At 32.1% G+C, this 22,261-nt stretch overlaps 3 protein-coding genes across 3 annotated transcripts; 1 reads left to right on the forward strand and 2 right to left on the reverse strand.

The window, feature by feature from the left end:
* The first annotated feature begins 1,016 nt into the window (after positions 1-1,016).
* On the forward strand, positions 1,017-10,927 carry LOC106772002 (uncharacterized protein slr1919). The gene is made up of 16 exons (XM_014658100.2): positions 1,017-1,544; positions 1,746-1,921; positions 3,326-3,491; positions 3,675-3,727; positions 3,845-3,988; positions 4,113-4,217; positions 4,316-4,441; positions 4,646-4,846; positions 5,270-5,376; positions 5,469-5,631; positions 5,777-5,842; positions 7,177-7,270; positions 7,741-7,853; positions 8,236-8,306; positions 9,751-9,901; positions 10,157-10,927. The coding sequence occupies exons 1-16, from the start codon at positions 1,232-1,234 to the stop codon at positions 10,589-10,591; spliced, it is 2,484 nt and encodes an 827-aa protein (XP_014513586.1). The 5' UTR covers positions 1,017-1,231; the 3' UTR covers positions 10,592-10,927.
* Positions 10,928-12,176: 1,249 nt separating this feature from the next.
* On the reverse strand, positions 12,177-14,466 carry LOC106771061 (probable ubiquitin-conjugating enzyme E2 C). Its single transcript, XM_014656955.2, has 6 exons — positions 14,118-14,466; positions 13,784-13,811; positions 13,143-13,373; positions 12,911-12,974; positions 12,776-12,835; positions 12,177-12,557 (listed from the first exon to the last, which is right to left on the reverse strand). Exons 1-6 carry the CDS (start codon positions 14,237-14,239, stop codon positions 12,502-12,504), a joined length of 561 nt encoding a protein of 186 aa, XP_014512441.1. The 5' UTR covers positions 14,240-14,466; the 3' UTR covers positions 12,177-12,501.
* Positions 14,467-15,466: 1,000 nt separating this feature from the next.
* LOC106772771 (MLO-like protein 6) lies at positions 15,467-20,677 on the reverse strand. The gene is made up of 15 exons (XM_014659354.2): positions 20,387-20,677; positions 20,246-20,303; positions 19,950-20,110; positions 19,675-19,797; positions 19,415-19,475; positions 18,468-18,556; positions 18,222-18,296; positions 18,041-18,135; positions 17,899-17,948; positions 17,556-17,596; positions 17,289-17,462; positions 17,151-17,186; positions 16,430-16,503; positions 16,277-16,337; positions 15,467-16,159 (listed from the first exon to the last, which is right to left on the reverse strand). The coding sequence occupies exons 1-15, from the start codon at positions 20,507-20,509 to the stop codon at positions 15,716-15,718; spliced, it is 1,665 nt and encodes a 554-aa protein (XP_014514840.1). The 5' UTR covers positions 20,510-20,677; the 3' UTR covers positions 15,467-15,715.
* Positions 20,678-22,261: the final 1,584 nt, after the last annotated feature.

Below are 22,261 nucleotides of genomic sequence, written 5' to 3' on the forward strand. Positions count from 1 at the left end.
TGCTTTTAAAGTAATTAGTATAAGACTTAACAAATTTCTTATATATAGTAATCTCTAATTAGTTGTTCATATTGTAAAAATTCTTTACGATACATTTAAATTATGTTTTCTTTTTATTAACCAGTAAATACAGAATATAATTAGAAAGTAGTTTTAGAGGATAAGATTTTCATTAGTGATACTTCTTAATTAGTTTTATTAACATAAAACACTTGCTTCTTCTAATTCTAGACAACAGAACCATCAGCAGCAGATGTATTTGTAACCACACAATGACCACAGACAGAGTTACAGTATCACAAAACATATAAATATCCGATTTTACAAAATCTGAGAACTGATAATCGAGTATTGTTTCACAAAACATACAAAGCTTAGTTGTTTTACAAGATGAAGAAAATGCTTGAAATGGTACAAAAATTTGTTTGCATTTGAATTTTTCAACACTAGAAAAATATGTGACATATGAGTATATTATCAAAACCTCGTATTATTTTTATTTGTTTCTTTATTCATTTACTTTGATAAAGAAGTTAGCAAGGTGATGCATCATATATTTGAATTTTTCAACACCTATAAAAAATGTGTGACATAAAAGTACATTATCAAAAACTTGAATTATTTTTATTTATAATAATAATAATAAATTAATCACTTTAAATTGAGTCAACCATATTTGGAAATTGATTAGATTTGTGAATAGGAAATTGAGTAAGCCTTTCGTACATTAGTAATCAATAAGAGAGTTGGAAAAGATAATGTTTTTAAAATAAGTGAAACACACCTTTGTTTTTTATTTTATTTTCCAGGTATCTCTGTTATGTTTTCTAGCTTTTTCCTCCCAATTTTTTCTTGTTTTTTAATTACACACGTTTTACTTTTAGTTTATTTTTATCAATCTATTTCGATCAGAATATATATATATATATATATATATATATATATATATATATATATATATGTAAATAAAATAAATATCTGCTTACTAAAAAAATTATTTGAGGCCAAGAGGAAAACGTTAATGCATTTGAATTGTAAGTTAGTCGACGATGATGTGTGTTATTCGTGATCATCATGGTCTATCGTATCTCAACTTTACCTCATAGCCACATAAACACGGCCACACACGCAACGCCACTGCTCTTTCACTCACCGAGTCACAGCAACCACCACACAATACAAATGCACATTAATTTCAGCTTCACTGCCGCCGTTTGACCCCCTTCCGTCCATGCTGACGGTGCTAGCGCCTCCGCTGCCGTCTCTCTCCGTTCGCGCCTCCTTGCCCAGGCGCCCGCAGAGCAAGGAGCACCAGCAGCAACAGAAGCGAGCATGGGGGGACTTCAGCCACTTCGCTCAGGTGGTTCGCAAGGACGTAGAATTCCTCAAGAGAGGAATCGACAACGGCGTTGCCTGGGCCAACGACACCTTCCGCATTCCACAGGTTGCGAAGAAAATCGACGACGTCGTTTGGCTCCGCCATCTCGAAGAACCTCACTCTCCTCCCTATCCTTCTCCTTCTTGGCCTCAACCTTGGTACCCAGGTTTGCGTCCACATCCCTAATTCCATCTGAATTTCGCGCTTCTGACTCATCGAGTTACTATAGTTGACGTCTTCAATGACATGACGAGAAAGTTCCTATCGCAATCATGTTAATTAAATTAAGTGAAGAGTGTTGTTCTTGGTAATCAGAAATGCAGTTTGTTTGTTTACTGCGTTGATTTGGTCTCTGGTTGTGTTGCAGGACTAACTGGAGTGGACTTGTTCATGTATGATCTCAAGGCTTTGGAAGCGTATGCTTCTTACTTCTATTATCTGTCTAAGGTTTGGTCCAAACCGCTTCCTGAAGTTTATGATCCTCAGGATGTTGCTCAGTATTTCAGTGTTAGGCCACATGTGGTGACCTTTCGTGTTCTTGAGGTACTGTTTTTTTCTTCTTCTTTTTTTCTACAGTCTGAATAATTATCGGATTAAGTTGTGAAAACTTACTTGCCTTTTAATGTCCCATAATGTTTGTTTTATCGTGTAATAACAGCATTTTTTTGAAGATAATTGCTTGCTTCATATAAAGTGGTATACTATGATTAGTGAACATGTACTTGCCTATAGCCTAAAGAGCGATTATCTAGTGCAAGTAATAGTTGTCCATTTGCTTTTTTAGTTTCATAAGAATTATACAATATCTAGGACTTGGTAATATTTAACTCTTTCCTTGACTGTTAGTTTTTATTCGGTTTTTTTATCTGAACTGATGTAACATTTGATAGTTATTCACTTATTTGATTGAACTCCTATCTGTAATAAATTATCTTTTAATGATAGGGATATAAGTTTTTAATTTAAAATTTACAATTTGTCATCATTATGTCAAGGATACATGATCATTGCTGAATATGTGCCACCGATATCAATTGATTATATAGACAAAGTACAGTTTATAGTGACTTTGGCAGTACACCTTTCTTGAGGAACTTTAAATTAGGTATATTCCATTGAGTTCTTATGACATTAGGAGTATACTCCTAGTAGTCCATTCTCAATTCTAATGACATCAGAGTCTATTCTAGTTATTATGCTGGTCACCTGGGGATGCCGAACACTACAAGTATCATGGCCCAAATATCTAGTTCTGGGTGTGAAGTTGGTTTGTTAAAATCTGGCATTGGTTGTGTATATAGGCAAAATACCCCTTGTGATGACTGTGAAAATCCTTCCCCAGTAAACTAGCTTTTAGGATTAAGTTGAACTTAATCTGATTTCAATTCTATTTTCATAAATGAACTTTACAGTAGTAGACACATGAATCAATTTACATTGGTGAGTTACATCCGTTGATGCATCAGTACACAATATATAACTTTAAGTGATATGTGTTTTTTATTGATTAAATCTTCAAAGTATAAATATATATTACATATTTTTTTCAAATCTTGTACAGACAACGATAGAAAAAAGTAAGAACATAGTTCCTAATTTCATATATTTTAAAAGTATATATTATATTATGTCAATTTTGATATACATGAGTTAGATATGAAATAATTTTGGATTCACGTAAAATTTTGTAGATATGATCCATATGATAAAAACTTATATGATCCATATGATAGAAACTTCTAACTCAGTAGTGGTTTTTTTTAATATATTCAGTAAAGAATTATTAAATGGTGCAACTGTGTGTAAGTTTTTGACACACTTTGGTGTAAGAAGTTCCTCCTAAATACACACATGCACATATTCCAATGGGTTTGAAATCGGTTTCATGTTGCAGTCTTCACTTTTTCTTGAAGTGTTTCCTTATTAACTTATATCTCATTTTGAAAGGTACTTTTCTCGTTTGCCACTGCTATGATCAGTATTCGAACGTCGGGGTTTAAAAAGTTCCTCCGTCTAGTTCCTGATGAGGATTTGGATGATACATCATCTCAGTATAATTTTGGGATGGTATTGAAGGAAACATTACTTAATCTTGGTCCTACCTTTATAAAAGGTGAGGATTTTGATCTATAATGAGATCATTATATTAAATTCTTGTCATAATTCCATTATTGGGCTTTATATGGATTTTGTATTTTGTATTGCTTTAAATTTTTTGGTGTTGGGGCTTTCACTTCTCTCATGCAGTCACAAGATTATCAATATCCTTGTTACATTCATTTGATTGCTGATGCAGTTGGTCAGTCCCTTTCCACAAGGCCAGATATCATTGGTGTTGAGATGTCCAAGGTTAGATTCACAACTGTGTCTGTATTGCCATTCTATCACATTTGTGCTACTGCTAACATTTTGAATGATTGGATTGACAATATGCGTATATATTTTTCAATTGTGTTCTTGTTGCAGGCATTGTCAGAATTGCATGATCAAATTCCTCCTTTTCCTAGGAATGTTGCAATGAAGATTATGGAAGAAGAATTTGGATGTCCTCTGGAAACATTCTTTAGTTACATTTCTGAGGAGCCTATAGCTGCTGCATCATTTGGTCAGGTACTTTTTCCTATGATAGGGGAGTGCCATTTATAATTAAATGTTACTTATGAGAGTTTAGTTATGTTTTACTTTGAAGTGAGATGATATGTCTTCCTGATTTATTCATTTTTTTACTCTCTAGGTTTACTTTGCCCGTACTACTGATGGCAATAATGTTGCTGTAAAAGTTCAGCGTCCTAATCTGCATCATGTGGTGGTGCGGGATATCTACATCCTTCGCCTCGGGGTTTGTATCTACTATGAATCTCTAGTACCATTTTAAGTTTTACCTTTATTTATCTATTTATTAAATTCTTATATGAGTGTTTATATTATCCATTTTAGTTGGGGCTGCTGCAAAAGATTGCCAAGAGAAAGAGTGACCCTCGCCTTTATGCTGATGAACTAGGGAAAGGTTTTGTTGGTGAACTTGATTATAAATTAGAGGCTGCGAATGCTTCAAAGTTTCAGGTAATAAATAAAAGACATATCCACTGGAGCTTTGTAATGTTCACATATTAACGAATTCTAGCACTGGTCAATTTAGAACATTGATGAAATCTTTTATCAGGTTTTAACTTTTAAAATGTAGGTCGGTTTAATCGGTTTGACAAAAATCACTAAACAGTGATCAATGTTTTGTTATTTGAATTGACATGGTCTTGCTAAATGCAGGAAGTGCACTCTTCCTTTACTTTCATGTATGTGCCAAAAGTATTTCCACATTTAACTCGAAAGAGAGTTTTGACCATGGAGTGGATGGTTGGTGAAAGTCCAACAGATCTGCTCTCTGTGACTGCTGGAAACACTGTTGGAAATGTCTCCGAATATTCAGAAAGGCAGAAATTAGATGCAAAAAGGCGTCTTCTTGATCTGGTATGTAAACAAAAATGCAATTATCCATTATTTGTCTTCACATTGTGCAAAAGTATTGTATATCTTGGATGTTAAGTAATGTTCACACTATTGACTTTTGGTAGAAACTTAGCGAACTACTGAAGATAATCAATATTTTTCTAATAGAATTACAAGTATGAGTAAAAATGAAACTCTTGGGCTCAAGATACTTTATAGATTCAATTACAAAATAAACAAGGCTTTGGATTGAGGTAGTGGTAAAATTTCTTTATCAATCCTTTGTTAACTTATTTGACCAGTGTTACTCATCTGACATTTTTTCATCCATTATAAATGACTGATTCTATGCAAACCTTGCTGTTTGATCTCTGAGACTCTGTGTGTTTACTATATTGAAATTGTCACATTCAGTTACTTTTTACTTTTTCATATTGGTTACAGGTCAGCAAAGGCGTTGAGGCAACATTGGTGCAACTTCTTGAGACAGGCTTATTACATGCTGATCCACATCCTGGTAACTTGCGTTATACTTCATCAGGACAAATAGGGTATTTATTTTTCCTTGCCTATCCAATACCTTCTGAATAAATTATGATCTACCTTCACAACAAAAGTCTAAAAGGATCTTTGTACGTGATAGTTTTCTGGATTTCGGTTTGCTCTGTCAAATGGAAAAAAGGCATCAATTTGCTATGCTGGCTTCCATAATTCATATAGTAAATGGTGACTGGGAATCCCTTGTCCGAGCTTTGATTGATATGGATGTTGTAAGGCCGGGGACTAATATCCGACTTGTTACCTTGGTATATCACTTGTATCTCAGGCTTTAGTAATTATATTGCCATTGAATATTTAAACCAAATAAGAACAGCATTCTTATACCCAGTTTTTGGTTATTCTGAAACTTATGCTTACACAATGGCTTCTGAATTTATATTTTATTTTCAGGAACTGGAACACGCATTAGGAGAAGTAGAATTTAAAGAAGGAATTCCTGATGTAAAGTTCAGCAGGGTGAGAATCATATTTAAGAGGAATAGTAATTGAATTATGTTTGTCTGGTGACTGCATAAACCAAACCATGGTCTGTGACTGTCAAGAAATATGGAAATAATTTTACTAATTTTTGACTTTTAAGGCTAACTTATCCTTACAAAAACTAACTTATAGGATTAGGTTTACATTTCTTTATATACTATGATTCAGTTATATCTCTAGTTGACATGATCTTCAACATCTCCTCTTATTGAGGAATGACTATCTCGAACGTGGGACTAGGAAGAATCCAATAGCGGGTGACATCTTAAGCTCGACAAACTGGACTATGAAGTGTTCTTAATGGCTCTGATCCCACTTTATGAAAGTGAAATTTAAACATAATTCAACCACAAAAATTTAGCTTTTAAGGCGATATGTGCATTTATATATTATAATTTGATAATATCTCTAGTTAGTATCTCTAGCAGGGTTAACCTTGACTAAAATAGAATGCATCATCCCCAATTTGAAGCTAACCATAACTGAAGAAAATTACACTTCCAAAACTAAATCAACTGAGCAATATCCATTATCAGAAGCAAACCATGTATGTCTATGGATAACATGGGTTATTGGACATGGGTATACATAAAATTAATCATGTTTTATCATCAATAGTGATAATTCAATGGATGGTTTACTTTGCAAGTGGTTTATTTCAACAGAAATTATGTTATGTGAAATTCAAATCATATGAACTTGGGTACAATTAATTATTTTTGTACTCTTTACATTGAGAACCACAAATTCTAAACTTAATTCCAACTTAGGTATAAATACAATCTTTGATAGGACTTCCAAGAAATCTATCAATCTTGCACCATCGGATTGCATGGATATTATAGGGGGCGTCTATAGTTTATAGTGTATTGTTTAAAATAGTTTAAAACTTATAATTTTCTTGATTTAAACTGTCAAATAATTTAAGCTACAGTTTGAAGCTGTTTGATTAAAATTTAAGCCTTCCTTTCTTGGTTTCACGTCTGGATTTGATACGAAAGATATCAAATTGTATATGGCATCAAATATAACTGGTTTAGGCCTGATTGCCTTTCCTGCTCTGTTAGAATTAGAAAATGGCTTTAGTAATCTTTTCTGGTTGTTAGTATTGAATATTATTATAAGAAATTCATGCAAAGCACTTCTTACTGCATTTACTTTTAAAATCTGGATTTGTCTAAATTTATATCCAGCCAAAGTAATAGTATCCATCTAATTGAACATGTGCTAATAGTTGGTCTTCTATTCTCATTTTTGCTTTTGCTTGTAAACTTCTCAACTTACTGAATTTTCAATCAATTTTCCTCAAGGTTCTGGGAAAGATTTGGACTGTAGCACTCAAATATCATTTTCGTATGCCACCATATTATACACTTGTCTTGCGATCACTAGCTTCCTTGGAAGGTACACTATCAATACGACAACAATTTTTTTTTTGTCTTTCTTATTTAGAGTCTTGCTTAGAAGTTCTGCTTCTATTCATAATGGATCATCAATTCTAGTAATTCAGAATATTTTTGTCTTGAACCAACAATCTCAAAAGCTCAAGTTATAAGGTTAAGGTGCATGAATGTATTTATACTTTATTTCTAACACCCTCTCCCACAAGAGCCTTTTGGTCCCAAGTGTGGATAATGTGCAGGTTCACCTACCATGTGCTAAAATTCAACTTTAAAGGATGAGAGCAACAAGGAATAAACTCTAAACCAATTGATCAAAGGCTTTGATACCGTGTTATGAACCATTATGACCAAAATATTATGTAAAGTGTAAAGACACATGAATGGTTCCCCACTATGATTCTGGTTATGTTAAATTTCTATTATTCTCTCTACATTATCTTTTAACTCATCATTTCTTTGAAACAATCTCAGGTTTGGCTATAGCCGCAGATAAAAATTTCAAGACTTTTGAAGCTGCATATCCTTATGTTGTTCGAAAACTTCTCACAGAAAACTCTGCTGCAACAAGGAAAATATTGCATTCGGTAATATAAAAACCTTGAACAAATAGTTTTGCGTCAATAATCCAAAGAAGTGAATTGTAAACCAAGTCATCGCGTGTTTGTTTTTATTTACTGACATTAAAGCATAGAGAATACATTCTAAGCACTTATCTTGGAAAAAGAATGTAAAGAAATTTAAGATATTTTTATACATGAATCCTGTTCAAACTTTAGCCCCACATGATGACTTTTTATGTCTCGTCAAACCAGTCATCATAGTTTTGCATATGCAATTATGTGAGCTACTAGGCAGCCTCTCTGTCATTCTAATGGCCATTGCAATTGTGTACTAAATAAAGTCTCTTCGGAATATATCCTAGACATTATTCATTGGTTTTCCTAAACTCATTTTCCTCCTGATAAGGTGCTTCTAAACCGAAGGAAGGAGTTCCAGTGGCAAAGGCTTTCAATGTTCTTGAGGGTTGGGGCAACTAGGTATGTCAAAATTCATGCTAGTGTATGCTCTCTGGGAAGTTTTGTATTTTATAAATCTAATATTTATCTTATTTCTAGGATCTATTGACTTTGTATTTTCAGTTTCATCTACAAACTACGTAGTAAACAGCAAGGCCCTCTTTGATTGAAAAGATTAAACTAGAAATGCCTGTAGTTGTCTAATTCAAATTAAACAGTTGGTGGTATGCATCTGCCACTCTTTTGTGATCCTTCTTCGAAATTTAGCTGCTTAATGCTGTTAGTGATTTTGCTCTAATGTTCTTCTTTCTATTCCTTTATGCCATTATATATCATGCAAAATAACCACTCCAATTGATTACTTTTCCGTGATGGTAAATAATTTTAACATGAGTTTCATATTTGGAATTATCCCAAAGTTTCATATTTTTTTGGCAGTCCAACACCTTCAAATTACAAAGTTCTTCTTTACCCTCTAGTTTCTGTGCTGGGTTTTATTTTTTAACACTGTACACCGTGTGAATGCCATTTGGGTAAAGCATATTGGTCAAGGAAACATATTCTTTAAACCAAGTTAGTTGAAGGAATAGGAGTAAGTAACATAAGCCTAAGCCTTTTGACATAGTTGCCTCAGTATTTGGCTTTATTTTTTTATTTTGGAGCTCATTGGCTCATTGTAATTTTCTAGAAATAGGTAAACTTCTAGGTATAGTAGTTTAGGGATATCGGTTTGCTTGGTGATCACTAACTAGGGAAGGCCTCAATTCAATACTTGTTTGATATTGCTACTCATCTCAAAGGGATCTTCTCTAATTTGCAATAATGTTGAACTTCACTCCCAAACATATGCTAAGAATCAAATTTCTATTATCCCATATTACACTAAAAGATCTACACTACCACTTTTGTACACTTATTTTATCGTGAGTACTCCTATGGATGACACCCTTTCCACAAATACTGACCCTCTACAGGTAGGATCTTTAAACCTGGTTCCTGATAACTTATGATGCACTCATACTTCTGTTTGTGTCATCTTACACATATTCGTTTCCGATACTTTATAATCTATACTTATCAATAAAGTATCTAATCTATAAATTACTAATACTTTTATAATGATAATAATTTATAATTTTTATGTTTTGACTATACATGTTATTTTAATTTGGATTTGCACTAGCAATTACATATTTATCATGATTTTAAGAAATTTGGTATATTTTTCAATATGTATATATTATGGATAGTATCCTATAATTTTCAAATTAAACGTATTGTCGTATTTGATACATCTATCGCATTCGTGCATCATAGCTGATAACTTTTTATCCCCTTTTGTCATGCACTCAAGCTGATCTTCATAAAGAGATATTAGACTGGCCAGTTTTAGTTAATCTATTACTCAATAATTGTTATATTTCTCTGCTATGGATGTAGTGTCTCATACCTGTTATTTTGTCAGGAAAGCCTTGCGACTAGTAGCGTCAAATAGTGAGACGCCCCTTGATCACTTATCAAATAAGGTCACTGACACAATTGATGTTGCGTATTTGGTTTTGAGGCTTTTACCATCCAAAGATGGTGTTGCTATCAGAAGACTTCTCATGACTGCTGTGAGTTCTTATAAACTTTTCTATCTCATAGTATGTTTATTGTCATTGTACCCAGTTCACCAGGTTGCCCAAGCTTCTGGTGAATTCATTGTCAAAAACATTTTGTCGTGCCAAAGGAAACATTTTACTATGACTATATTTATTATACCGAGTCTTGCGTTGTTAGTTTGAGCTTTTGATTACTGCAGTATATTGCCGGTGAGCAGGAAAACTGAATATTTAATGTATGACACTTACTTTCCATGTAATGGACAGGATGGAGCTTCACTAATCAAAGCATTGGTCTCGAAGGAGGGAAAGTATTTTCGCCAAGAACTCTGCAAGATCATGGTTGACGTAGTTTACCAATGGATGATTAAATTATTTGGACAAGGAATTACAGTTACTCAGTATTCCCAGTTGGTATTGGCTAATGGACCTAGCAACAAAGAATCAAGTCTATCCCCTAGATCTTTTCCTACAGATGATTACAATTTCATCTTTAGAGACCGACGACTCCGAGTTATATTCTATAATATTCTAAAATCTGCAAGTAGGGATAAAATATTGATGTTGCGGTTCTTCTGGGCTTCCCTTCTAATAATGGTAACAGCTTCAACTTTGGCCTGCCACCGGCTTGTGGTGTCTCTTTCTGAAGCTTACTTGGCCAAAATCTTTGATGCTCCTAAGAGATACGCAGTCAGTGCATGAAATTTTCTTAAAATGTCTAGTTTTCTCAGCAGAGAGAGATCATTCTACGTATCCAACAATTTTCCAAGAAAAAAAAAAGGTTTATTTCTACGGATGACAGCAAAAGCAATTGTCTTTGTAGCTTTAGTTGGGTATTCTAGATTTGGAGCAAATTTGGTGTCAGGCAGGCCAAATATAGGCATACGATTGCAATGACTTCTAGTTACAGTTTATACACGGGAAACTCTACTCTGTACTGATGCTGTTATCAATATCTAGATACCCTACATGTATGTAAAGTTTTTCTTGTAAAGTGTTACGATTTTTAAGAAAATGAAAAATTATTTCAGCTACTAATTTTCTGTGTCAGTCCTCTGTACTTATTTTAGTTATATCACGACTGAAAAGTTATCGAATTAATGATGATAGTGTGAGAAGGTAGATGGCATCGAGTCATTTAAAGTGCTGTTATAGATGTTAATTTTGAAGCTACTGGAATAACTGATTCATATAGCATACCTTGTGTGCATCCACGTATATGTTAATAAATAATTTTAAAGTTAAATATATCTTTGTTGTTTTAACTTTTATTGAAATAAGTCACTTTTCAAAATTTTAAAAATATATGTATTTAAATTTTTAATCAAATTTATGTTTATTTTACGTTTTAAACATGTTTTTTAATTGATATTAAAACAAAAATATGTTGAATAGTATAAACTTAAATATTATCATCAAATATATTTAAAATGTGATTAGTTAAAATAATTAAATTTACGTATTTTTGAGATTAAGAGTTGAATCAAAATTTTGAAAAGATGTAATGCAAATTTTCATAAAAAGAAAACATATTTAACACATAATTTTACTGCCTCTTAATACTTTGGAAAATTGACTTTTTTTTTTCTCTGGTGGATTGGACAACTGTATTTGTTAACCACGATTTTTGTTCATAAAAGCTAAAGTTTGAAAGATTGGATATTTTAGAAGATCAATATATGCATTTTATATTGAAACGTTGAATTATGAACGCAAATTTGCTTTTGTTTTAGCATGCTATATCATGGACGAACACCAATATGGCTATCAACTTGGTTGCTAGATAGTGCGTTAATTACAATTTGATTATTAGTTTCGTACACGTAAGAGTTTTTTTTGGGAGTAACTAACTATATTTTGCATTCCAAAAAATATTATTCAGAGGAAATGTGGAGGTGGTGAGATCAAATGTAACCTTGAATTTTCATGGAAGACGTGTATGTGTGTGAGATCTATTACTATAAGCACGCCTTCGGTAAAATCCTTTTTAGAGGAAATAATTTTATTTTTTAAGAACATTTCCTTCAATTAGTTTAATAAAGGATATGTAACACATTTAATAGTAGTAAAAAAATTAATTTTAGTTTTTTCTTTTTTTGTGTGTCAAAAGAAGTTATAGAAGATTGAAAATATTCAACAAAAATGCACTTGAGGAAGTAATTTTAAGGGATTATTCCAAATATCATAGGATGTCAATTTTTTACTCAATCAAATAAGAGTTATAAGCTTTACATTTATTTCAATCAAATAATTTATGAGTAAATTTTGAAGCACTTAGAACATTATGTCCAGTAATCCAAATAGATGAATCCCTGTATCAACTTCAAGTAGATAATACGTGACATCAATATACAGTTGTAAGAATTGTACATCCAAAGAAAAAAAAAAAAATATTACAAAGAAGTCAATTGGATCATGTGACTTTTTTGCAATGACAACTTTTACTACTTTTATACAGAATGTTATTAAAAGACTTTTTCAAATCACTTTGAACTCTCGTGGTTTCAGGTTACAATATCAAAGCAAATTAAAAAAATGACATTCATATCTTCAGGGAAACATTTGCAACAATGATGTGGAAACTAACTGATCTTGCTTTGGAATTGTATTAATCAGCTTTCAAGAGCTTCTCCGGAAAAATACTGTTTGTGAACCATTCTCCTGTAATCTGCAAGATGTACAACCCCAGTTAAAATATGCATTCTAAAAAAATCTCCAGAACTCTAAGTTAAGAAAAATCCAACAACCTTTGTCTAGGAATACAGCAATTGAAGTGCAAATCAAATGAAAAAACGGGGGAGCGAAACAAATAAACGTAGGCAGTGTAAATCATTACAAGTTTATAACAGAAACAACGTTGTTAGCTTAAGAAATAGTTTTCCAAACCTTCCTTATCATTCCATAGTGCTGCAGCATAGCTGTTCAGAGGACTCTCCAAGTTAGGCTCTGTTATTAGAAAGTAAATTGATCAGACAAGCACACCAAGGTGAATGTAACGCTCAAAAGATATCAAAACCAGACCTTCCAATAAACTTTGAATAGACAGAAGAATAGTTCTGCAATCATAAGCTGAAGACCACTTGTCCTGTGGAAACACACAAGTAGGACAGTTATTAGCCCCAAGATAATATGTGTGATGGATGGAACACTTGGTGCAGATTGATGCAATGAAAATCAGAATTTCATTTATAGATATACTCCTCATTCATATTAATGGTAGAACCAAACCCACCTAAACACAAATAATGAATACCTGAAGGATGTCCAAACAAATGTTGCCAAACTGGTCAACATTTGGATGAAAACACATTGTCTCAAACTTCACTTGTGGGGGCTTAAAAGGGTAGTCCAGGGGAAAACGTAAAGAGAGTTTATAAGATAAACCCTCATATAGAGTTCCTTTTCCACCTTCAACTGTACCAATCCATGTAAAAATACTCTCACCATCAGGGAAAGCCGATACTCCAAGATCTCCTCCACTCATCTGCAGGAAAAGTCATTTTCAGCATTTTATAGTGTTAGTGGCTGTGACAGCAAAATAACAACTATGATAACTGGAAAAGGAAAGCATATGTTACACCTTTGCTTCTTAGTTGATATCCCAATAGAATTAATTTACACAATTTACCACCCTAATATAGATGCTCATTTAAAAGAGTACATGTAAAAAATTTCAATTCTTCAAAATAAACCACCATGCTTTCTTCAATTCATAAAATAAAACTGTTCCATTAAACCGTCACCTGGACCAAAAATAGAATGAAAACGATCATGATTTTCTAGATGCTCCTTGCGAATTCAACTTTCTATATCAGAATTTATTCTACAGTCATGGAAAGGTCCATAACAATAATAAAAAAGCAATAATCATAACTAGAGTAAAAAGAGATATACCATGAGAGCCATTAGTTCCTTCTGGAGTCTGCAATTACATGAAAACAAAACCATCAAATACAATTCCAAAACCCAGTATCAAAATTTAAAAAGAAATATCTAAAAACTGAATAATTAACCGGGCATCGTATTTAGGATCAAATTTTCCGAACTCAAATTCGGTTGCCATGAAGAAACTAAATTCTGGTAACGAAAAAAAGAATCGAAATTCCAAAACAAAATTTCTTTTTTCACTTTTATTCCCTACATGGGAGTAGGAAAAAGGGTCAAATTTTCGAAAGATTCCATTTAACGAATCAAACAGAAAAGAAGAAAGATTTAAAATTTTACTCACCTCTGAGAAACGGCGGAGGTATCGACGGAGTGAGGAGACGGCAGCTGCTGCTTCGACGGAACTTCGGGCGGTCGCCGGTGGTCGAAGGAGTTGCCGGCGGCAGGGTTGGAACGGACCTCCATGAGTGGTGATCAAGATGAACAAGGACGCTGAATCTGATGAACGTCTCTGAGATTTATGAATGAACGGAAGAGAAAGAAAAGAAAAGCACAGAGAAAGAAAAACAATTTTGCGGGAAAACGAAGTGTGTAAGGAACAAAAATGGATGGAACTGCTTAATGCTATGCTATTTGCTTCTAACTACTGTTTCATTATCTTTCCCATTTTCTCAATTATTTATCACTCTACTTTTTTATGTGCTCAGCCTTTACACCAATCAACGTCTTAAATCGCATTCTTGAAAAATTAGGCACTATATAATAATTATTAAAAAAATATATATATTCTAAAAGTCTTGCTATACAAAACCCGTCACAAACTCAATATAACATATAACATTTTTATAGTATTTAGAGATTTCTTCATATTTTCAAACAAATAATTTTGTATAATTATACATAATTTTTACCTCAAAAAACTATTTATTTCATTATAAATAATTTTTTAAAAATAAATAGTTTTTTAAGAATTATAAAAGAATATCTCATATTTCATCTAAAATGACAACTAAAATAAAAAAACATTCTTACTAAAACTTCTCATTCTCATTTAAGAGGAAATAGTGTTATTACTCATTTGGGTAACGCCTACTTATGGTTATATAAACAAAATTACTTGAAAAAAACAATGTTACTTATACATCATAGAGAGAAGAAAGGAGAGAAAAAAAAGTATGAGATGTAATTATCGTCATAATAATGGAGAAAATAATAGTATTGTAAAAGAAATTTGAAATTCTTGATATGAGGATGGTAAAATATTATGGACTGAGTACTTGATTGAAAAATGCTCTTTCAAGTTTTTTCTCTTTTTTTTTCTCTGTTTTTCCTTTTTTTGGACATGGGACTAAATTAAAATCACTCGACCAATAATTTGGTCAGTTAGCTTAATTTTTTTTAATTATAAATGATCAATTTACTTTAGATTTATTATTCAAATTGCATTTTTAATACCTTTTTTTAAAGTTTAAATTAAAGTAGTATTCGATATTTTTATCATATAAAAAATTATTATATCAAGTTTAACATATAATATTATATTTTAAAGTATATATGTAAACATTTATTATTAGATAACCTATTTATAAAAAGTTAAATCATATTATATTTTATTTATATATTATCATTAAAATAAAGTTAATGAGAGTCAATTGTTAGATTGATTAAATTTACATCATGAAGAAAAAGTGATTGAAGGTGTCCAATATGTGTATATATTGAGCTTTGGCCAGTTTTTCAAAGTGATCACCTCACACATTTCTTCGAATTTGATCAACAATATTAATCATCCTAGAGATATGGAAAAAGCATGTTACAGAGTGAAAGTGAAAGTCCATCTTATACAAGAAATGTAATCAAGTAACAAATCATGTTGTCCAAAGAAAATTTACTTCATCAGTTTCACTTCAATCTTCAAAGCTATAATACAAGGAGATGTTTCTAATACTCATCTGCTCTACTGGGGTTGTGTCCCCTCCCAAATGAAAATTCAGATAAAGCAATGTTGATTTCATGTTGAGTTCGAATAGGATTGGGTCCAGAAGGAGGCAATTCTGCTGCTTGAGGCTGCATCATCATGCTCTCTTCATGGTCAACATCTCTTGCATGGTGGCTTGGGGAATGTGACCCTTCAACATCCCATTGACCATTTTCATAATTGGATGCTCTTGGAGAAACCAGTGGACTATCACTGTGTCTAGGGTGCATGTGAAGCAAGTGCACCGGAGACATGCCATGAGTTGGAGTTCCTGGTCTGCTTGAGAATGGGGTGTTAGAAGTTGAATCCTTGTTGTGTTTTAGATGCTTTTTAGCAGTGTGATGCCAGTTCTTCAGTGCTGATGCCACGTTATCTTTGAAAATGATGGGTTTCATCGTAGAACCCATCTATATAATGCCACCAAAACACAAAAGGAAATAAGTTCTACCATTATTATGGTGTTTATTATTCTTAATATATTGGTAAACAAAGGCCGAATTTAATATAATGCTCTTGTATCTTACCTGTGTGACTAGAGCATAAAGAGGCAAAGTCACGTAGCTGCATAGAACTTGGGTGAGAACCCTGCAAAATAGAGTGTGTTTGAATTATCTCCAATACAAGTCAAATGTACTAGTGATTTTTCAATGCAGTTTTGGAAAATGAAGTGAACTTACCCCATTGTAAGTCTGATGACGATATCTTCAGTAGTGCGGTGAAAGCAATTGTTTATTTTGAACTTATTGTCGTACTGTAACAAAAGTATGATACAAAGTTAGAAATTTTTTACTTCTTTTAGGCTAAATGCTGCATAAATAGTCGCAATTCTCTTGACACGAAGGTATTAGTTTTTTAGGCTATGGGGTTTGCTTTATTCATTAGTTAGAACTGTTACAATATGTTTAAACGTGATAGATTTAATTGGACTATTTATTTGTTCAAGACTTTTATCAGTTTTAGAGTGTAAGAGTCACTGGTGATTTAATGTAGTGGTTATTTTATTAGACAATAATACGAAATAATTGTGTCTTAATGGTAGAATTTATAACTTTAGAGATAAAATACCAAGATGTAAATCTATAAATTGTAAATGTCTGGTTGACACACGATGAACCACATATACACCAGAAGTATATTCATTGAATGTCATATTTCCTATCAAGAACTATTCTTAGGTTTTTTCCCCTAAGTATTTGAGGTTCCGAAAGGTTGTTCTTGATTCCTATTACTGATAGATTTTCTTTTTTATTTATTGTAAGAAAAATCTTTTACGGTGTAGATTCAACAAGAAAGCATGGTCTAAGCAACTCTTCAACTTGTCTTCAATGTTGTATAGCAAAATAACAGGGTCAAATGAAGCAAAAGTTATAGGAAAGTTGATCAAGATGAAATACTTACAGTGCTCCAAGCAAAAAACGCCAATTGAAATGCATTCTGCAGCACAGAACCAAGCACGACTATTTTCAGTACACAAGAATTGGAATACTTCATTTTGACAGTTAGTTTAATCATAAGAAAATAAGTGACTAAATTCACCTGAAACAGAACGAGATGAATCAGAAAGAGAACGAGGCGAGGGCGACTGAACCAGAACAATTCATCTCCTGGCTCAACCACTGGTGCACCCTTGACCACTTCCCCCCTATCTTGAATCCTTAGTGCCATATCTGTTATGATCATTTGTAGCTTTGTTCCCACCAACAAGATTATCTACATGATTCACATTAAACGTTATTATGACCAATTCAATTGAATAAAATGTAGACCGACAACATAAGCAGAATGAGTGGTTCTTTTGCTTACAATTAGTGGGATAAATGGTAGCCACAAATAAGAATACCACCCTGTCCATATAGAACAAAAATTATCATTAACAAAACAAACTACAATATAAAGAGCATCTAATACTGTTTCTAGTCCAGTAAATAATCAAGTGTTAGGTGCACCACAGCATTCCAATTTGAACACTGTAAGAAAATATGCAGCTGTGTAATCTTGTATTGATTGAATTCTACAAATATAGTGCATGAATATGGTGCAAATAATTCACGATCAGACCCATATCGACTTAACTTTTAGCAACATCAGTTATGCATGACTTCGTATGTCATATTAAAACTTGTTTCGATGTTTGAACAGGGCTTACCATTAGTATTTGTGAGCAGAATTAGCACTGCAAAGAACCAAATGGTTGGACTGCAAGAACAAAAACCCATGGTTCAGCTTAAATTGGTAAGGTAAGAAGCTAGAGGTAGAAAGGAGAGCAAAACACAGGATGATATATTTACCTTATTCCAACTACTACTGCAAAATCCTCATCAAGTGTTCTTTTTATATAGTTCTGGAAGTCAAATTTCGTCTCACTTGCTGGAGTCAAATGTGCCTGTTACATAGCTTAGTTGAATTATGATATCCTTTTGAGCAAAAAATATCAAAGTACAGAACATATTTTTGTGAAAACAAACTCACCACTATGAATCCATGTCGTAATGCCATATAGTCAACTTTATTAACTGATCCATAGAATTGTCTGCAGAAGCTAACCTGATTGGAGCAAAATACAAAGGTCTCGTGAAATTTGTGTCACAAATAACAAACCGTGTGCTTGAAATTCAGAATTTATCTAATGGCCTAGTTTCATCATCCTCTTGAAACAACAATGCCAGAAATTTATGAGTCTATTCATGCATGTATGTATCATAATTGTGTACTCACAATCCATAATGAAATTGGTGATCTACTCCATGAGTTCAAGTGCCTTCGTCCAAACGTTGTATCCCTAGCAAACCTGAACCTCTCAGGATCTGCAATTCATTGAAAAAAGAGTTTCAAAAACATGGCTAACATTTTTTATTATAGATATATTGATGAAAGTTAGTAATAAATCCTTTTCTGCCACATGGTAGACACGTTTTAGAAAATGGGTTAAGGAAGCAAAGATAAAGAATATTTATTTTTAAAAAATTATTATATTAAAAAATCATTTAGTTCAGAGTACTTTTACAGTTGAATCTTTCTCAATCCTTGTAAAGATATTTTTCTATCAATCCCCTAAATAAGGAAAGCATTTATGCTTTAAATATATTAATCATCCAATATTTTGTATAAATTATTAACAATATTTGTGTGCCTAAAATTCATACATAATCCCTTCAGAAATTAAATCAAAAGGACCCAATTATCGTCAATGAGTAGAGTAATAAGAACCACGTTTGAGCTTTGGGCAAGAGAAGTTATTGTCACAAACAGATAAACTAATTAACATTTCTTAAAAGGTTTTTTGGTTTACAATAGCAATCAATTTTTATATTGGGACATACTTTTTTATTTAAAATTAATTTCAATCAAGTTGGAAAAAAATATAATCAATTTTACAAGTTAAAATGAAATCTACCAGAATTCAAAACAAACAGTGTTATTGAAAAAAAAAAAAGATTAAATAGGCCTTAATTTTTTTTTTGTCGGTAATACCCACGGAGGGCCCTGTTACCAAATAGGTAGATAAGTCAACCTCCATGCAATTAAGTTTTTGAAGACATTTATTTATGATGTGACGTGTGTTGCCTAGTACATGTCACACTTAAAGCCGTAGACACAAACTATAATGTTTTTAATTCATTGAGATATTTTGTTTCAGATTTTAACTCTACGTGGAGTCTTACCATGGTAGAACTGATGTTCAAGACTCTTCGTTTCGTCTTCCCACTTCCTCCATATTGACATCTGCGTACCACAAAAAGCAAAACCATTCAGACACGCAAAACAATTAGTTTTGAAACTGCTAACATGTTTTACATTTTTCAATTAAAATAAAGGTAAATTTTATGTCTATTTCATGAGTATGAAAGTCAAACGTTAATTTTAGCTAAAAATAACAACACAAACATTATAAAAAAAATGGTAGGAAATAAGATGAGAGTACCTTAGTTCTACCCAAAGTCAGTGTCATGATGCACTGTAGGATGTGAAAGATAGCAAGCACAAAGACGAATATATGGAGCTGGTGAATCCCATATTCAGAGATAAAAGCAACTTTTCCTTTATCCTGCAAAACACGAAAACAAAATCAAACTTTGTAGAAAGAAAACACCCTCTGTTGGAAATCTACAGTATCTAATCCCTTTTCATGCAATGAAAGTCAATTAATTACCATTTAAGTTAATCAAAAAAAGATCAGGGTGTATTAATTGTGCTTACTTTTTGTGCGCATTTGTCAATATATCCTTCTGGACCTTTACTCTTATAATCAGGATCGCAAGGATTCCAAGTGGAAGCAACACTTTCTGAGATGCAGATAGAGGTAATTCGATCTTCAAACACCACTAGGAGCAAGGATATGAATCCCAGCAGCATAAGCTCTAAACACAAACAAATTATATAGCTTTTCAATTAGACCAAGCAAGAGGATCTTGGAAAAGTAGCTTTTGTATAATAGTACAATAGTAAAATATATATATAGAAGAAGTGAATTAATCATTAATTAATTAGTATACCTCCTTTAACCTTTTCCAGCGCTTCATGAAGAGCCTTTTTGTGTTTCTTTTTCAACCACTGCAATTTCAAAAATAAGACAGCAAGAGATCAGGGATAACAGCGTATATAACATGCAGAAGTTGCTTTCTGATACGTTGTACCTTTCCAAGTTCTTCAATAATATGTTCAATGAGGATTGAAATAGCGAGCATGACAAAGCACACAATTGCAACAGCCCATGTAGGAGTTGTCTCCAACTTCCTCTGTAAAACTTCCTCTCCCATGTTTTAGTCTCTGCACTGATATATATAAATTTCTCTGCAAGACTCAAAGCAAGTTTTCTATTCTTCAAAGAGAAGAGTATGTGTGGTTCAAAACCAATTTTTTTGGAGACTCTAGATTGCTGATGATAGGGTTGGGAATTGCTTGTACTATAGCGCTTATATATATACATATATAGAGATAGATAGATATAGATATATAGAAGCATGCAAGACGAAAGAGCGTGTTGAAGCATCATTTTCAAAGAAAGGAAGACTTTGACAAGTTCAAAACAGTTATCGGTCAAAAAATGATAAGAGGAACAGTCTTTATTAAACCCTTTTTATATTCAGAAAATTCTTTGAAAATATAGGAAAAGTTTTTATCTTGCTTTGAGTGTACTGAGTATTACAATGGTGGACTTTTCACTCAATCGGTCCTACTTTGTTATATTCGCATACACTTATATTAAATTTCTATGTTAAATTATTCATACAACGCCATATTTTATTATTTTTAATTCATAAATATTTTTAAAAATAAGTAGCTTTCAAATTAATTTAATTTATATATTTGTAGGATCACAATGTCCCAAAATGTGCTAAATCAAGTTAGTTTGAAGTTCTCGATCAATCTATCTTTTTATCAAGGTGTGCTATCTCTTGTAAATATATGTGTTTTGTTCTTCCTAAATATGTAATATGATGGTACATTGACAAAAATGCGTGCAGTTTCTCCTAGCAAAATATCATTAAACAATTCGTATTGGTTTAAAAAGTTAAGGTCGTTATTTATATTTGCAAGGTCAAAATATGCACTTCAATTTACAAGTTTTTTCAAATAATTATCTTAAGAATAATCGTGAATTTACCATGATCACCTCGAGCAAATTGACCATATTAGGCTATAGAAGAAGAAAAATCATTCTCTACACATTTAATCAATTGAATCTATCATACATAAAATAAAAATATATATAGAAAAAAAAAAGTATTTCTCAATATTTATGGTCTTTTTCATGATTTTATTTTTTGTCTTAATAAACACATATATTCTTTTTTCATGATTTTTTTTTCTCAATAATTTTTATGATAAGTTTAAAGGAAACATCAAAACTTTTTTTAATGCATAAATCCTTTTAATAATTTAAATTTTCATTAATATAACTAATCTAATTCATATTTTAATTTAGTTTTAAATTTTTTTTTCTAGTAATCAATTATTAAATATTTTTATTCGAATCTCAACACTAGTAATCGATTATAATAGTAGTGTAATCTATTAGCAGTAAAGTCATGACCCCTTTATTTGACTTTGATATTATGTAATTTATTACATGTACTCGTATTCCATTAGTGTCTAAAAATGTATGAGGAGAGTACGACTTCACTTTTTTGTTGTGGCAGTTCAAAAGTTGTGCATTCCCTATACGACTTTTTCATTTGAAAAATCGTGTAGAGACTTCACGACTTATCCATTTACGTAAATAAAAAAAAATTGCCTAAATCTACAATATCAAACTAATTTTTACCATACAAAAATCAATAATTGTCCTTTACTTTATTTTTTATTCGTGGAGCACTTGGTTAAAGAAGAACACAGTTGAAGTTAAATAATATATAACTGTGTTTGGATTTATCTATTCAAAAGTACCTTCAAGATGAAAGAAATATAAAATGCATGCACTGCCTCTATATAGATATATATAGTATTTGTATTTTTGTATGATATTGATAGTGGAAGAATAGAAAAATTATGAACTTGTAGATCTAACA

Source organism: Vigna radiata, chromosome 8 (genome assembly GCF_000741045.1).
Source record: "Vigna radiata var. radiata cultivar VC1973A chromosome 8, Vradiata_ver6, whole genome shotgun sequence".
Lineage (NCBI taxonomy): Eukaryota > Viridiplantae > Streptophyta > Magnoliopsida > Fabales > Fabaceae > Vigna > Vigna radiata.

Coding starts and splice junctions, on each gene's coding strand:
- LOC106771061 (XM_014656955.2), bottom strand. CDS start 14,239: ATGGAGGTCCGTTCCAACCCTGCCGCCGGCAACTCCTTCGACCACCGG. Junction 12,975..13,142: donor TTTGTTTGGACATCCTTCAG/GTATTCATTATT, acceptor GTGTTTCCACAG/GACAAGTGGTCTTCAGCTTA. Junction 12,836..12,910: donor TATTCAAAGTTTATTGGAAG/GTCTGGTTTTGA, acceptor TTCTAATAACAG/AGCCTAACTTGGAGAGTCCT.
- LOC106772771 (XM_014659354.2), bottom strand. CDS start 20,509: ATGGGAGAGGAAGTTTTACAGAGGAAGTTGGAGACAACTCCTACATGG. Junction 20,304..20,386: donor TTATTGAAGAACTTGGAAAG/GTACAACGTATC, acceptor TTGAAATTGCAG/TGGTTGAAAAAGAAACACAA. Junction 18,557..19,414: donor TGAACATCAGTTCTACCATG/GTAAGACTCCAC, acceptor AATGAATTGCAG/ATCCTGAGAGGTTCAGGTTT.
- LOC106772002 (XM_014658100.2), top strand. CDS start 1,232: ATGCTGACGGTGCTAGCGCCTCCGCTGCCGTCTCTCTCCGTTCGCGCC. Junction 1,922..3,325: donor TGACCTTTCGTGTTCTTGAG/GTACTGTTTTTT, acceptor TCATTTTGAAAG/GTACTTTTCTCGTTTGCCAC. Junction 3,989..4,112: donor CTGCTGCATCATTTGGTCAG/GTACTTTTTCCT, acceptor TTTACTCTCTAG/GTTTACTTTGCCCGTACTAC.